Source organism: Cyprinodon variegatus, unplaced genomic scaffold (genome assembly GCF_000732505.1).
Source record: "Cyprinodon variegatus isolate N-32 unplaced genomic scaffold, C_variegatus-1.0 Scaffold146, whole genome shotgun sequence".
Lineage (NCBI taxonomy): Eukaryota > Metazoa > Chordata > Actinopteri > Cyprinodontiformes > Cyprinodontidae > Cyprinodon > Cyprinodon variegatus.
Window position 1 is genome coordinate 468,786 of NW_015150599.1, and position 14,315 is coordinate 483,100.

At 43.5% G+C, this 14,315-nt stretch overlaps 1 protein-coding gene across 2 annotated transcripts in view; it reads left to right on the forward strand.

The window, feature by feature from the left end:
• The window catches only part of trrap (transformation/transcription domain-associated protein), a 69,398-nt gene extending 55,914 nt beyond the window's left edge, over nucleotides 1-13,484 (forward strand). Inside the window, exons 64-73 of one of the 2 annotated variants that reach the window (XM_015377079.1) lie at nucleotides 1,140-1,301; nucleotides 3,403-3,493; nucleotides 4,282-4,487; nucleotides 4,928-5,189; nucleotides 9,212-9,437; nucleotides 9,547-9,764; nucleotides 9,966-10,150; nucleotides 10,537-10,740; nucleotides 12,505-12,699; nucleotides 12,783-13,484. In XM_015377079.1, the coding sequence (XP_015232565.1) occupies nucleotides 1,140-1,301; nucleotides 3,403-3,493; nucleotides 4,282-4,487; nucleotides 4,928-5,189; nucleotides 9,212-9,437; nucleotides 9,547-9,764; nucleotides 9,966-10,150; nucleotides 10,537-10,740; nucleotides 12,505-12,699; nucleotides 12,783-13,067 (2,034 nt within the window). In that variant the 3' untranslated portion in view covers nucleotides 13,068-13,484. The remainder of the gene's footprint in view (nucleotides 1-1,139; nucleotides 1,302-3,402; nucleotides 3,494-4,281; nucleotides 4,488-4,927; nucleotides 5,190-9,211; nucleotides 9,438-9,546; nucleotides 9,765-9,965; nucleotides 10,151-10,536; nucleotides 10,741-12,504; nucleotides 12,700-12,782) is intronic. The other variant, XM_015377080.1, reaches the window with a different exon arrangement.
• Nucleotides 13,485-14,315: the final 831 nt, after the last annotated feature.

Below are 14,315 nucleotides of genomic sequence, written 5' to 3' on the forward strand. Positions count from 1 at the left end.
GGCATATTTGTGCTTTTATTTCCAGTCGATGATTTCTAAGTACTGTTATTTTAATTTGCCTCAAATTGGATTTTTTGGGGGTAAAATTTGTTTTTCCCCTACTCAGTAATATACAACACTTTGCTTAATTTCTACAATATCCTATAAAAAAATTAGAGTGAAAATCAATTACGGCATGTAATTAAACAAATGATTACAGGTAATTTCATATTGGTTAATAATTTTCTTATTAATAACCTTTCATCTACTTCTCCAGACTTTACTGTAATTTACTGGATTTTGTTTTCCCCGATATGGAAAAATAAAATACTCTATACATGTGTTATAATATGTTTGAATTTAGAAGCAGAACATCACATATTTATTATTTACCATATTGGTAATTTTTCAGATGTTAGTTGTCTTTGTTTGCTTCTGTATGCATTGAAAAATGTAGGAAGGACAGGGTTTCCTCCGGTCATTAAAAATCATTAAAAGTCATTAAATAATTATTTTTTTAATTAAGGCCTTAATTGGCAGCAAAATTCATTAAATGTGATTATTGTGGCATTTAAAATGCTCTATTTATATATATATATAAAAAAGAAAATTTGGTTGATCGTAAAGCTCGATAATGGGAAAATTCAAATTTCAACAAAAGTGGCTGGAAAACGAGGAATTCGGGACATGGCTGCAGCCTGTCGATGGTAAAGATGACGAAGGATTTTACCGTGCTGTATATGTGTCATGGGTACTTGTTGATGGCATTAAAATTATTTTTTAGAGCATTAAAAAAGCATTAAAAAACATTAAATTAAGAGTTACTCATTCCTGTACAAACCCTGGAAGGAAGGATGATTCATAGCATCCTCAGTTCAATGATTAGTCCGCCTTTAGCACCACCACAGCGCAGCGGGCTGTTTGTGGCGCATGCCGACCACTGTCAGCTTCAATGACTGCTAGTTACATCCAAAAGTAGCGGGCTACCACGTTGTATTAGAAACTCTTTGTTGATAAATGTGGACTTGGCCTGAGTCAATAAAGAAAAGCTGAGGAGGCGAGGGGGTTAAGGCATCCATCCCACCTCAGTCTAGCTTTCCTCATGACAGGGATAGCGGAGTTGTTGCTGCTTGCTCCTCCTCACTCTTGTTTCTCTTCAGGTACTTTGGCTGCTCAGCTTTGATGATAAGAACACACTGGCAGACGCTGTGGACAAATACTGTATTGGAGTGCCGCCTCTTCAGTGGCTGGCCTGGATTCCCCAGCTTCTGACCTGCTTGGTCGGATCTGAGGGAAAACCTCTGCTCAACCTCATCAGCCAGGTAAGTTCCTCTGCTTCATAGGCACAGACACCATAGAGCTCCATTACTGTTGCTCATATTCATCATTTCTCAGCTTGTGTCATTGATTCAGGACGGCACATCTGGCGCCGTGCAGGCGTCAGTCATCACACACGTCTGTCTGTCTAATCATTATAAATCTGCTGCCTTTAAACTAAAGCTTTTGTTTGTCCTGCTTCTATTTCTTAAATTACTTCACTGCAATCTCTTGGCTTTCATCACTCTGGTGAATTGGCTTTTAAATTATTTGTATAAGAAATGATTATAAAGTTAATATTGCGCACCTCCGCACTGCGGGAACAGAGCTAGTAATTAAAGCCAGGACTAATTTGCTTTGCCTAATGGAGTATTATTTCCGCACAATTTGAGGAGGGTGATCTTCAAAGAGAGGCGTTCTATGAAGACCAGCCCTCCTCCCAGCAGAGCTGGAATATTTGGAGGAGGAACGGATCAGTACCTGTCAGCTGGAGCTTCAGCTCCTCTTTAGTTTTCATATCATTTATATCAGTTCTAAGGAGCCTTTCTGTTTTTCTATTTCTAGTAAATATTTCATATTCAAATCTTCTTTAAATAAACATTTTTTATTTATTGAATAGGTTTCTTTTTCTTTGCGTACTGTTAAAAATATCTTGTATCCTGCATATTTTTGCACATTATTTTTTCTTTGTAAATAACTGTCTTATTTAATTTTATACTTTTAATGATAGAAGGTAAAAAATAACAGGTAATAATCTTCAAAATAATCATTTTGGCAAGAATTTGTTTTCTTTTTAAGAAGTTTTAAAAAAGTTCACTGTTTTGGCTGCAGGTTTTAGATCTATAGATATATGACCTAGATCCCTGCATACAGTCAAAGCCCAAAAGTCATTTTGTTTACCTTCGTATCTGGAAGCTGATTGGATGTTCCTGTTCTCTAACTCCTCCCCTCCGATGGCCGTCTAACAGCTGAAGGGGAAAGGTGAACGCCTTATCCTCCATGTAGAGAATAAAAGGCATTCTGATTCATGACGTTCTTTATCGCTCCTGCTCGCCTGAATTATTTAGAGTTTCTCTGCGGCAGAGAGGTGTTTAAAAAAACGTATTTTGAAATATTGATGAAGGTGAGGAGAGGAGCGCCTGGGGGCAAGCGGGGAGATGAATCAGAAGTTAGTTGAGAATCTCAGCACCTCCAGCTTGTCTACATCGCCCTCCTCCCCTCTGCCTACATCATCTTCCAAAAAACACTAAGACGTTTCTTATCTTCCCATTAGCGTGATGATCTCTGGTGCCTCCTCTTCCTCCTGTCCTCTTTCATCATTAATGAAGCCGTTAGCCGCCACTTAATACTACATTTTTTTCACTCATTTCCAGCTTCTATTTTTTTGCTCTTCTAAATTCCTTCCCTCTTCTCTTCATTTTAACTCTTAATAGGCGGACATTTAAAAAACATATATTTAGCTTAGATTTAGTTGGCCAAGTGGTGCTGTTAAACAGCTCGTGGTTAACTCTGGATGATCGGTTTTCTCTCTCCATAAGCCTCCATCTCACCTCTGTTTGCCTCCTTCTCTCCTTTAAGGGCAGATTAGACTTCTGCAATCGCACACATCAAATGTCCCTTGCGTCTGGTCGTGAACTAGTTTTGCTGCTATGCTTCTGCATCATCGGTCTGGAATTTCTAGGGACGCACAGCAGTTTCCTACCAAAGCGCAAGGGAGAGCCTTTTCGAGAACTCGCTTCCGAACCTCCTCGATTAACCTTTCGTCGTAGTTGTTCCTGAGTTTTTAAAAATGGCGCACCCCGGCACCGAGTCGAGAAGGATAACCACACAGACAGCCGGAAAGACATACTAAGGACCAATCACAGCTGCTTTTTGTCTGCGCACCTCCGCTTGAGGTCTGCGCAGGTTTGCTAACGTCTGGTGCGTAGTCAGGATTTTTTTGAGGTGCGCAACGACGGTTGAAGAACCTCTGCGTGGGGGGGCGTGGTCCCGCACAGAGACAGATTTGACGGTTGCAGAGGCTAAGCGTCAGGAGCATAATTTGGCCTTTAGAGGACCTAACTGGACTCTCTGAAATGTGACCTTTGACCCTCTTTTATCTGTTAGGTGGGACGAGTTTATCCACAGGCTGTCTACTTCCCCATCCGCACCCTCTACCTGACGCTTAAGATCGAGCAGAGAGAGCGCTACAAAAGCGGTAAGAGCACGAGTTCTGTGGTTCATGTTTGCTTTGAAGATTTCATGCATCTACATTTTTTCTTAAACTGTTAAGAGCTCAGAATTGCTGGCTGGTGCTGAATAAAGAGCAGTGATCGGTGCAGAGGATGTAGCCAGAGCTACAGTAGTATGGGTTCGTTATATGTTAGAATGGCCTAGTCAAAGTCCAAATCTAAATCCAGGACTTAAAAAATGTTTTCTGACTGAGCTGGAGATGTTTTTCTAAAAAGAGGGATAGAACCTAATAGTTTGAAGCCGGGTTAATCCAAGTCCTTCCTCCAGGAAGTTGAACACTGATCCACTCCGCACTTTTCAGATTGTTATTTCAATAAATCAGACAGCATGGCTCTGTCTCCTTCCATCGTGTTACTTTGTGTTACTCTGTATTAAAATTGGAAGTTTGGTCATAAAGAGACAGAAACAAGTTGGAGGAAACCAAACCATACCCCTTTATTTATAAAGCTGTTTTAAAATAACAAAAGGTCATCAAAGCGCCGTACATCCAATAACACACAGAAAAAATCCAATAGATATGCAAAATGCAACCTAAAATAGAGATTAAGAGTATAGAAAACTGTTAAATTAGTTCAAATTAAAAATAATGAATATGATTAAATTTAAAAGTAATTAAAATGGAAAATAAAAAATGAAATAAAATAAAAATAGGGTCAAATTCTCAGGATGTACTAAAAGCCTCAGAACAGGTGGATCTCTGATATTTCTTTAGAACTTCATCTTCTGATTCCTATTTCCCGTTTTGGTCCTCAGATTCTTCTGGTCAGCAGCAGCCCAGCTCTGTGGGGGCCCAGCCCCACTCGGGGGGGACCGACCCGGGTCCCATTCGGGCCACCGCCCCGATGTGGCGCTGCAGTCGGATCATGCACATGCAGCGGGAGCTGCACCCGACCCTGCTGTCCTCGCTGGAGGGCATTGTGGACCAGATGGTCTGGTTCAGAGAGAACTGGCATGAAGAGGTGAGAAGAACAAGGAGCCGAAGACGATCACGATAAACTGATTCATTGTTTGTTATATTAACAGCTTTGACTGAAGATTATAAACGATAACCTTCAGTGGGAGGATTGTCCCAAACCTGGAACAGTTTGAGTTGTGCAGATCTATAGAGGAGAGACTGAGGGATGGGTGCAGGGAGCATGTAGGATAGCTGGGGAGTTATGGCTGGAAGATTGCTGCTTTGAGTTTTTATCTGCATGATTAACCCAGAATCGGGAGCTGAGGCGACTCAGCAGCAGCAGGCCCTGCAGAAACTTTCCCCTGTTTTTTTAGCTCCTTCCTCCTCCTCCTCATTCTGGATAGATAATCAGTGCTGCATCCGTCCTCCTGGATCGTTTTAATGTCTTTATCCACAGCTTGCAGTCTGATAAGGATCTGACCCCCCCTCCCTCCTCCTCTGCAGGTCTTAAGGCAGCTCCAGCAGGGCCTGGCTAAGTGCTACTCTGTAGCCTTTGAGAAGAGCGGCGCCGTGTCCGATGCCAAGATCACCCCACACACCCTCAACTTTGTCAAGAAGCTGGTGAGCACCTTTGGTGTGGGCCTGGAGAACGTCTCCAACGTTTCCACCATGTTCTCCAGCGCTGCCTCTGAGTCGCTGGCCCGGCGGGCCCAGGCCACAGCTCAGGACCCCGTCTTCCAGAAGATGAAGGGCCAGTTCACAACAGGTTGGGTTAATTCCAGTTTTCACGCCACCTTGCCAAAGTATTGTGTTTTTCACATGCTTTTTATGAAGCTAACAGATATGAGTTGAAATGCAGCTTCTCATAGGAAACCTCTTTACCAATCAGGTCTCGTCTGGAGAAAATTTATTCCCCACGATGTTTGTTGGTATTGGAGTAAAAAGATCTGAATACAGATTCACATTTGAGTTTTATTACCTTCATTCATCTTAACAGTTGAACATCTTCCATCACTGGCTCCATCCTCCCATCTAATCCGACAGCCTTCCTCTAAATCTGCATCCAATTTAAAACTTTTTAAACAAATGACTCAATTTGAAGCAGATCTACTAAAACCAAGTTTGATGCTCAAACAGGAACGTCTCCTTTGATTTCTCTTCATTCGATTGCTTTCTTTTCTCAAACCTGTTCTTTGTTTTCCTGCTTTTCTTTTCGGTGCGCTGAGATGATTGTGAGCAAAAACACTTCATTCCAGTGATCCCAGATATGTCGTCAGTAGCGCATTAACACATCAAAGCCCCATTTCTGTGATATTCCTGTTATTGCTTGCAGCCATCTTGGCCTGCATGTTGCGATTTATGTGCAAGCTGCGGACTCCAACAGGGCAGGTGCAGTTTTAATGGAGCCAAGGGCCCCCTTTGGGGCATTTTTCTCCAAACAATCATCCCCCTGTTTTTCTTGGCCCATGTGTGCTTTTCTACACTACATGAGGGAGTTGAACCACGCTTTCCTGGACCCAGTTTAAACAATCTCCGTCTGAAACACTCATTGGCTTTAAGCTTTCGCCTCTTCTCCTCGGGCTGACTGCTGGTGTAAGGTTTCTGAATGTAAAACGCTCCACCTGTGTTCTGTTTCTCTTAATAAGGAGAGAACTTTCTCCTCAAGGGTTCTGCAGACAGAGTAATAATAAGAACTGGGATCCATGAGAACCATTAGCATGCAAAAGCTAAGAAACGGCAGATAGGCTGAACTGAATGAAACCAAACGAGAGAGAGGCGTTTCTATTGATGAATCTAACCAGATGCTGCGGTGCCAGCTGTGCAGCCGGGCGTCACCGGGGCGCCTGCGGACCGTCCCCGTGCAGCCGTCCCCATGGCGGCGCGGGAGGCGGGCCGGCACCGTCAGAAAACCGCACGGACCTTCCAGAGCGGAACAAACAGGTTTTAGTGAGCAGCCAGGCTCACATTCCCTGCACCGCGTTAGCGGCTCGCTCGCTTTCACTGGGTTTGTGGGCTGGAAAATACGGGTTTATGTGAGCAGATATAACATTTGGCAGCAGGGAGGCATTCAAATCTAATTACGGAGAATGCTATTTGCATGACTTACTGTTTTAGCAGCGGATCAGATCCAGACACTTTGGTCACAGAAGCTTTTTATGAACGAGGTGATGCTATTTGGCTGCTTACTGGTTTATCTGTGGAGGCTGTGCTGCATCTTTAAATGAATATAGGTCACCTTTAACAGTCTGTTTTCAGTCAGAAGTTTTAGATTTTAACCCTCAGACTCCGTCATCCGTTCATTTTTCTCGAATTTTTAAATCAAAGCCATGTTATTTGATTTCACTCTGTGCGACATGACAGACAGCCCTCCTCCATCGTCCATCAGAAATACGGAGGAGGTCTAATTTTGAAGTAAGAATAAATTGAGTGTTTTTCAAAAAGAAAAATGAATGATTGGATCAGAGAAGTGGACAGTCTGTGACTGAGTCGGTCTTCCAGCTGCTGTGACCTCTAACCTCTTCCAGCTCATCTGCAGTAAAACACACAAGCCATCAGTAAGTGAAGTCCAAGGTAGCCTATAAGAGATCAGATCCCCTCCTCCTCCTCTCTCTCTCAGGAGTTAATATGACACTGATTTCATCTGCTGCTTTCGCCTTTAAGGCAGAGTTTTATTTACCTTTAATCAATGTTTGAATTATATATCTCCTCACAGATTTGAAATGGCAGGGCTGCTTCTTGCGTTTTCTATTTGCCAGCATTTATAGACTGCTAAGGCTGCTCGGCTGCAATTTCCTCAGACCAGTTTCAATTTTACTTCCCCTTTGGAGGCAGGTGAATTGCTACTGGACTGTTGGCGAAATGGGGCCACTCGGGAAAGAACATTGCCTGTTTTAAAGGGCTTATTTAAAGTATTAGGAGCTCTGTCTCTGGCAAAGATTGCAGAGGTTTGAAGACCTTTCGGTTTCATGGATTCTCTAAAACAAGCACGGCGGCAGAGATACTAAAACAAAAGACTGTGCCAGTCTGTGCTGAGGTGCTTCTGCTATGATGTCTGAAGGTTTTTTTCTTTAAAAACACCTTATTGTTTTATTTATAATGGGAAACAAGTTGTGACTGAAAGAGGAAATTCATTTTAAAAGCTTTATTTTAACCTTCTGGTTAGGAAACAGTGTCAGGATTAATGCTGGGACCTTAAATCAGAGACCAGAAGTTTCATTAAATGCAAATTTATGGAACTGCCATCAACTTCAGGTCTCTCTTATGATTTTAGATAATTAAAGCCAACAAATACATTTTTGCAAGTAGCTCATTAAACTCAGATTTTATCTGAAGGTAAATCAATTATTTTATTTAATAGAAGGTTGTGACTCATTAGCAGAGGTCTGAATGTGTTTTTTACCCCATAAAACGCAGCCGCAGGTTGCACAGTGATTTAACCTGATACGTGGCAAAAACGTGATAAGAGAGGAGCACTTTATATTACTAAACTTGCTAAATTGATGGATAGAGCAGAGAAAATAAGAGATTTTTTTCTCTTAGCAGATGTTTATTTATGGGAGGGGCTAAGATCAACACTTTTAGAGTCAGGTAAACCAACGATAGGCCAAAATAGGAGCAGGCTATCACCCTAATTTAAAGTTTGCATGCAAGATTTCTATATTTAGGATCTGTTGAGGACACCCTGAACTTAACCGCAGTATATTATGCAATGCATACATGAATTAAATATTTGTAATTCATCCTGCATAACTTCGTCCTACATAAATAACCATCCTGTTGTCCTGTTTCAACATTAATAAATGGATGTATTAAGCAACTCAACGATGTTACAAAGTGGTTAGTTTACTGGGTGCAGCATGTGTTGTTTTTATGATCTAAAGCTAAATGTTTTTTAGAGCTATAAAGTCAGTTGCTGTTGTGAATGTTAAAAGCAGCTGAGGAGGTCAGTGCCAGACGTGATGCAGAGGATAGGATAATGCCATTCCTAGCAAAAGGGAAAAAGGGAGAAACAAAAACAGGAACCACAAAACAGATCTGATCCAGGTCCAGTGTTCAGGACAGAGGCTGCAGCAGGTCTGTGCCTAAAGTCATGTCGAACTTCTTGAGATTTTATGGACTGCAGGTATTGATTTCTTGACAAATAGAAATGGGCTGAAAATGATTGTTTCATAGCATTACTTTGCTTTTTTGTTTCTTAGTATTTGCTACGTTTCCACCTGCGTCTGCCTTGCGATTAAATAAAGCCTCTTTAAATCGAGCCCAGCCCCTTGAATCAAACCTTCACAGCAAAACTAGTCCTGCTCTAAGAATATTTACAGAACAAAATTACAAAAAAAATAAAATTTAAGCTGTTTAATAATTTTTAATAGCAAAGCAATTAGTAAATGATTAGAATAGTCTCCAGCCACCTTTGCTGAGATCCTCATTCGTATCACCCTGGAACTGCAAGTTCAGGGACCAAAAGTGGCCCCTGAACCACACTTTGGACTTCACTCTCTGAAATGCTTTAAAAACAGGAAAGGAAACCATTTCTACACTTTCTAGTTTTCAGAGTGAGTCCAAGTCTTTCTAAGGATGAGAACTTCCTCAGTCTGCATGAACCTTTCCAAGTTTATATCAGAGTCACCAACTACTTTCTTTGTCCAATATTAAATGATTTAATGCCCAAAACAGATTAAAAGCTGTTTTTTTTTTTCTGGTATAACTTTTTCTTCAGAAGGATTCAGTAACGGCAAACGTTTTGTTGAGCTCCCTGTTCTTACGCCTGTTCCACTTTCCTCCTATCAGACTTTGACTTCAGCGTTCCCGGCTCCATGAAGCTGCACAACCTGATCTCCAAGCTAAAGAAATGGATCAAGATCTTGGAGGCTAAAACCAAGCAGCTTCCCAAGTTCTTCCTCATTGAAGAAAAGTGCAGATTCCTCAGCAACTTTTCAGCACAAACTGCTGAAGTGGAGATCCCTGGAGAGTTCCTGATGCCCAAACCCACACACTACTACATCAAGATCGCCAGGTAAGACATCATGTAGCTGAAGAATGCTACGGAAATTACATTTACCATTCAGCCTTTTGCTCTGGAAGCTTTAGTTTGATAGAACCCTCCTTTCTTCATCTCTCTGCAGATTTATGCCCAGAGTGGAGATAGTTCAGAAACACAACACAGCAGCACGCCGTCTCTACATCCGAGGCCACAACGGTAAAATCTACCCGTACCTGGTGATGAACGATGCCTGCCTGACCGAATCACGCAGAGAGGAGAGGGTCCTCCAGCTCCTGCGCCTCCTGAACCCGTGTCTAGAGAAGAGGAAGGAGACCACCAAGAGGCACCTCTTCTTCACCGGTATGATCTCCAATTTTATTCTCCTGGTTCTGAAATGTCTCTTGGACACCTGGTGTTGGTTTAAAGGGGCTTTCTCCAAATGTTTGCTTGTTTTTTATGCAACCTTTGGTCTCCTAAGAAGGGGGGATTTAAAATGGGAGATGATTCTGTTAATTGTTCACTGGTTCTCACACCGCTCTCCCCCCTGTCTCCTCCTCCCAGTACCACGGGTGGTTGCAGTGTCTCCTCAAATGCGGCTGGTGGAGGACAACCCGTCCTCGCTGTCGCTTGTGGAAATCTATAAACAGCGCTGTGCCAAGAAAGGCATCGAGCACGATAATCCCATCTCCCGGTACTATGATCGGCTGGCGACCGTTCAGGCCAGAGGAACGCAGGCGAGCCACCAGGTACAGAACCAGGGGAGACTGCTTACATCAGAGGTTTATATGCGTTGTTAATTTGGATCAGATCTTCAGTTGAAATGGACTCATTCTGCAACATGAATAAATAAAACTCGGAAGTCATGTCTACGCATGCATATCTAGATGTTTGAACCTCTGCCAGGACAGCGAGGGCCGCTGTCCTGCAGGTTTTAGAGGTTTCCCTCTAGCTGTGCTACAGCATGAAAACCTCTAAACTCTGCAGGACGGGCCCACATGGACCGACGTTGATGAGAATCTGATTCTCTTAAAGAAGAGAAACCCTGTTGCATCATCATCTATCCATGAGAACAGTGTAGAGAGGATTTTCATTTGATCAGATGGGGGTTTGACACGTCATGTCTCATGTCCAGGTTCTGAGGGACATCCTGAAAGAGGTGCAGGGCAACATGGTTCCCCGCAGCATGCTGAAGGAGTGGGCCCTCCACACCTTCCCCAACGCCACCGACTACTGGACCTTCCGCAAGATGTTCACCATTCAGCTGGCTCTCATCGGCCTGGCTGAGTTTATGCTCCATCTGAACAGGCTGAACCCTGAGATGCTGCAGATAGCTCAGGTAGGACACCAACACCTGTGAACACGCAGCATGTCCGACTGTCCTCCAAGGACACGACGGATCCATCTGACAGCAGCTAATTTACCAGATATACACACTCGTAGACGCATTAAGAGATCTCCATTACCGCCTCCATAACGGCCGGATGAGTTACAACTCTCCCCCATGACATTCACGCCGGGCCTATCAGTCAGTCAGCCGCTGTCAAAGCAAAAGGTGTTTTGACAGAGTGTTATATTCAGCGGCTGTGCTCGCTTATCAGAGGCGGGGTTTTTTGGTGCGTGCTCCCTGCTCTCTGTCTGCTTCACAGTCTGCAGACGGCTTTCTCAAAGTCATTATTAAAGATGACTGTGTCAGTCGGCCACCCCTCCCCTCTGATCCTAATCGGCCTTTGCTGACAGGCGTTCCTCTGGGCAGCTAAGCACCGGCATTAAGCCCCGACTCTGCCTGTTCCACTCCACAGATCCCATTAGACACAGGAGGATTACGGTGCAGAGAGCAGACGCACAAACAAACACACACAAACAGAGAGAGTGAAGGACGGGACATCAGAGCCCAGCCGGAACATCGTCCCTCACCCTGCTGAAGCAGAAACCTCTTCAAGCTGGGCCTCAGAGAGCTCCCATCAGGACCAGTGTGGTCGCACAGATGTCATCATCTAATCCCATTAATGATGCAGAAGCTTTGGTGTTTTCACCTCCAAAGATGTTCAGCAGCAAACAAACACCTCAGCACGTTAAAGGTTGGGGATTGGAACATGTTTACTGCCTGCTAAAAGAGACAGTTTGATCTGTCACATCTGTTCAGAGGAGGTTCTGGTTTCTCTCTGAAAAATGCGAGCTTCTACTAACCAGACCCATACGAAAACATGTTGGTTATCAAAAGAGAAAGAAAGCTAACATTAGCTTTCACTTTTTGGTGTATTATGCTGAGTCAGCATTCTTTTGGACGGTTCAGGTTAGTTTAGTGAATGATGTAGAATCTGACGGGCCTTGAGATGGCTTACGGCTGTAAAAAAAAAAAAAAAAAAAAAAAAAAAAAAGGCTGAGTCAGCTTTAATTTGACTACTTCAGGTGAGACTGGCAGAAAGCTTTTCTGTTTATTAGATATGAGAGGCGACTGGACCATTCAGAACCCGTTCAACCAGTAACAAACACGGAGGTTCCGTTAGATTCAAACTGGTCTGCTGTTTGAATTCATTTTCTTTTAATTTCCAGAGACTGTTGAACACAGACGGTTTCATTTTATTATTGCTACTGGGGCTAAATCTCTTTATTAAGAAGAAGTAATGTTGTTTATCCTATTCTATTTATTGTGGAAAAGTTCCCTCTCAGTCAGAAACGCCTCATGCTAGCACTAATTTAGCATCAGACTCGAAATGAAGCCACTGCTGAGGTGATTTAGCATCCTGAGCGCTGCCTCCATGGCCAACTCTCTGCAGGCTTATCTGAGCTCCCAGGGGCCCGCTGGTGTCTCGGCCCACTGCCTCATGGCCCTCTGCTGGGACCAGCTGGAGCAAATGAGAGTAGGTATGGAAGCGGGGGAGGTGGGAGAGTGCTAGCTGAAAGAAAAAAGCTCAAAGCTTCACTTTTAATCTCTTCTCCTCAGTCTTCTCACATTAATGCCGGTTAATGTTGATTTTTAGGGCATTTTCAGGACTCAGAGCAGAGCCAATATGGTTGATCTGTTACTGGGTTAAGTTGAAGACGAGGTGGTTACGGCGAACCGTTTTAACCCTCCATCCTCTGCGTCTCCTCCTGTTAGGACACAGGCAAGCTGAATGTCTCCTACTTCCGCTTTGACATCAACGACGCCACCGGTGACTTGGACGCTAACCGACCCGTTCCGTTCCGTCTGACACCCAACATCTCAGAATTCCTGACCACCATCGGTGTCTCGGGCCCGCTAACCGCCTCAATGATCGCCGTGGCGCGATGCTTCGCTCAGCCCAACTTCAAGGTAGCTTATTCTCCTGAACCTCTCAGATTATAACGAAGCTTATCATAAATTAAACTCCTCATAAACGCCGTTTACCTCCATAGGTGGATGGAATCCTGAAGGCTGTGCTTCGTGACGAGATCATAGCATGGCACAAGAAAACCCAGGAGGACACTTCCGTCCCCCTGTCTCCAGCCGGACAGCCAGAGAACATGGACTCCCAGCAGCTGGTATCCCTGGTACAGAAGGCGGTAACGGCCATTATCACCCGCCTCCACAATCTGGCTCAGTTCGAGGGAGGGGAGAGTAAGGTCAACACTCTGGTGGCTGCAGCGAACAGTCTGGACAATCTGTGTCGCATGGACCCTGCGTGGCACCCGTGGCTCTGAAGGAGGACAAGCCGCGTTCATTCCTCCTCCTGTAGCGGCTGTTACCTTCTGCTACAGGACGTTACTGCTTTTTCTAAATGAATTTCTGCTTCAGTTTTTATTTATTTTATTCAAGTCATGTCACCTTTAATGTTTTCAGTTTGGCAGGGAAGCGGAACTCCAACATGAGCTCTGGAGGAACGTCTGGTTTGGTTTTAATATGCACCAAGAAGCATATCTTGTAAAAATGTTTACTTAAGCTTTCCTGGTCAAATGAGGAATATTTTTAATACAAGTTGATCTCAAATGTTGAACCATTGGATGACGTCTGAACGTCTACGCTGATGACGATGTAATGAGCCAACACTGATCAGAGGAAACCTTTTCAGACAAAGTTCTCTCGTCTTGTACAGAAGCATTTTGTTCTAATAAAATGCTGTTTTTTATTATAAAAATGTATTCGTTTCTTTACTTAAAAAAAATAAATAAAAAATTTAAATATTTAGGAACCCTGTTTGAATTGTCCTTTAGCATTGATATTAGCATTGGGTTTGGAGTTGTCCTCTGGAGTCCAGGAGTTCACCATCATCGTCTCTCATTGACATCATCGGCGTTATGCCTCCTGCTGTCAATCGCCTCCAAATGACCTGATGTTTCCGTTAGTGATGGTGTTTTTAGGTTGGAGACTTTCACAGAGATTCTGTCCAGATTTTAAAGAACTTTTCAGTCATTGTTTTTCATAGAAAGACATGCAGATATGTGTCTTCTAGCATCGTCGAGCCTCCCAGCCTGTCCTGACTTAAACACCCTGTCAGACATTTCGGCTGTGCCCATAAACTGCGGTTCTGTGTTTGGTTCCACGCCGTCCACTTGTCACTGCTTCCCAACTTGTTTAGACTCTAACATTTCTCCCAATATCTGGTTCCCTCAGAGGAAACCACTGGGAATGTTCGTGTTTCCACTAAGCTGTGGTGCAGCCGATGGTTTCCACGGATCTTTGACACTTTGTTTGGCCCCGTCTATCTCAGGTTTCCCTGTGCTGGAAATATTTGTAAAGTCATTCTGTTTATTTAGCCGTCTGGGCTCCATCGGAGGTGACTCATCGTATCAGATGTGGCTGGCTTTTTTAAGTTCTGATCGGTTCGTTTTAAGATTCCTGTCTGAAATATGCCAGTCTTAAGACAGATCCAGCTAACATCCAACATGATGCAGAGGTCTGGTCCTCCTTTTGGTGGGACCAACAAGTTAACGCATATTTTAGTTTTATTC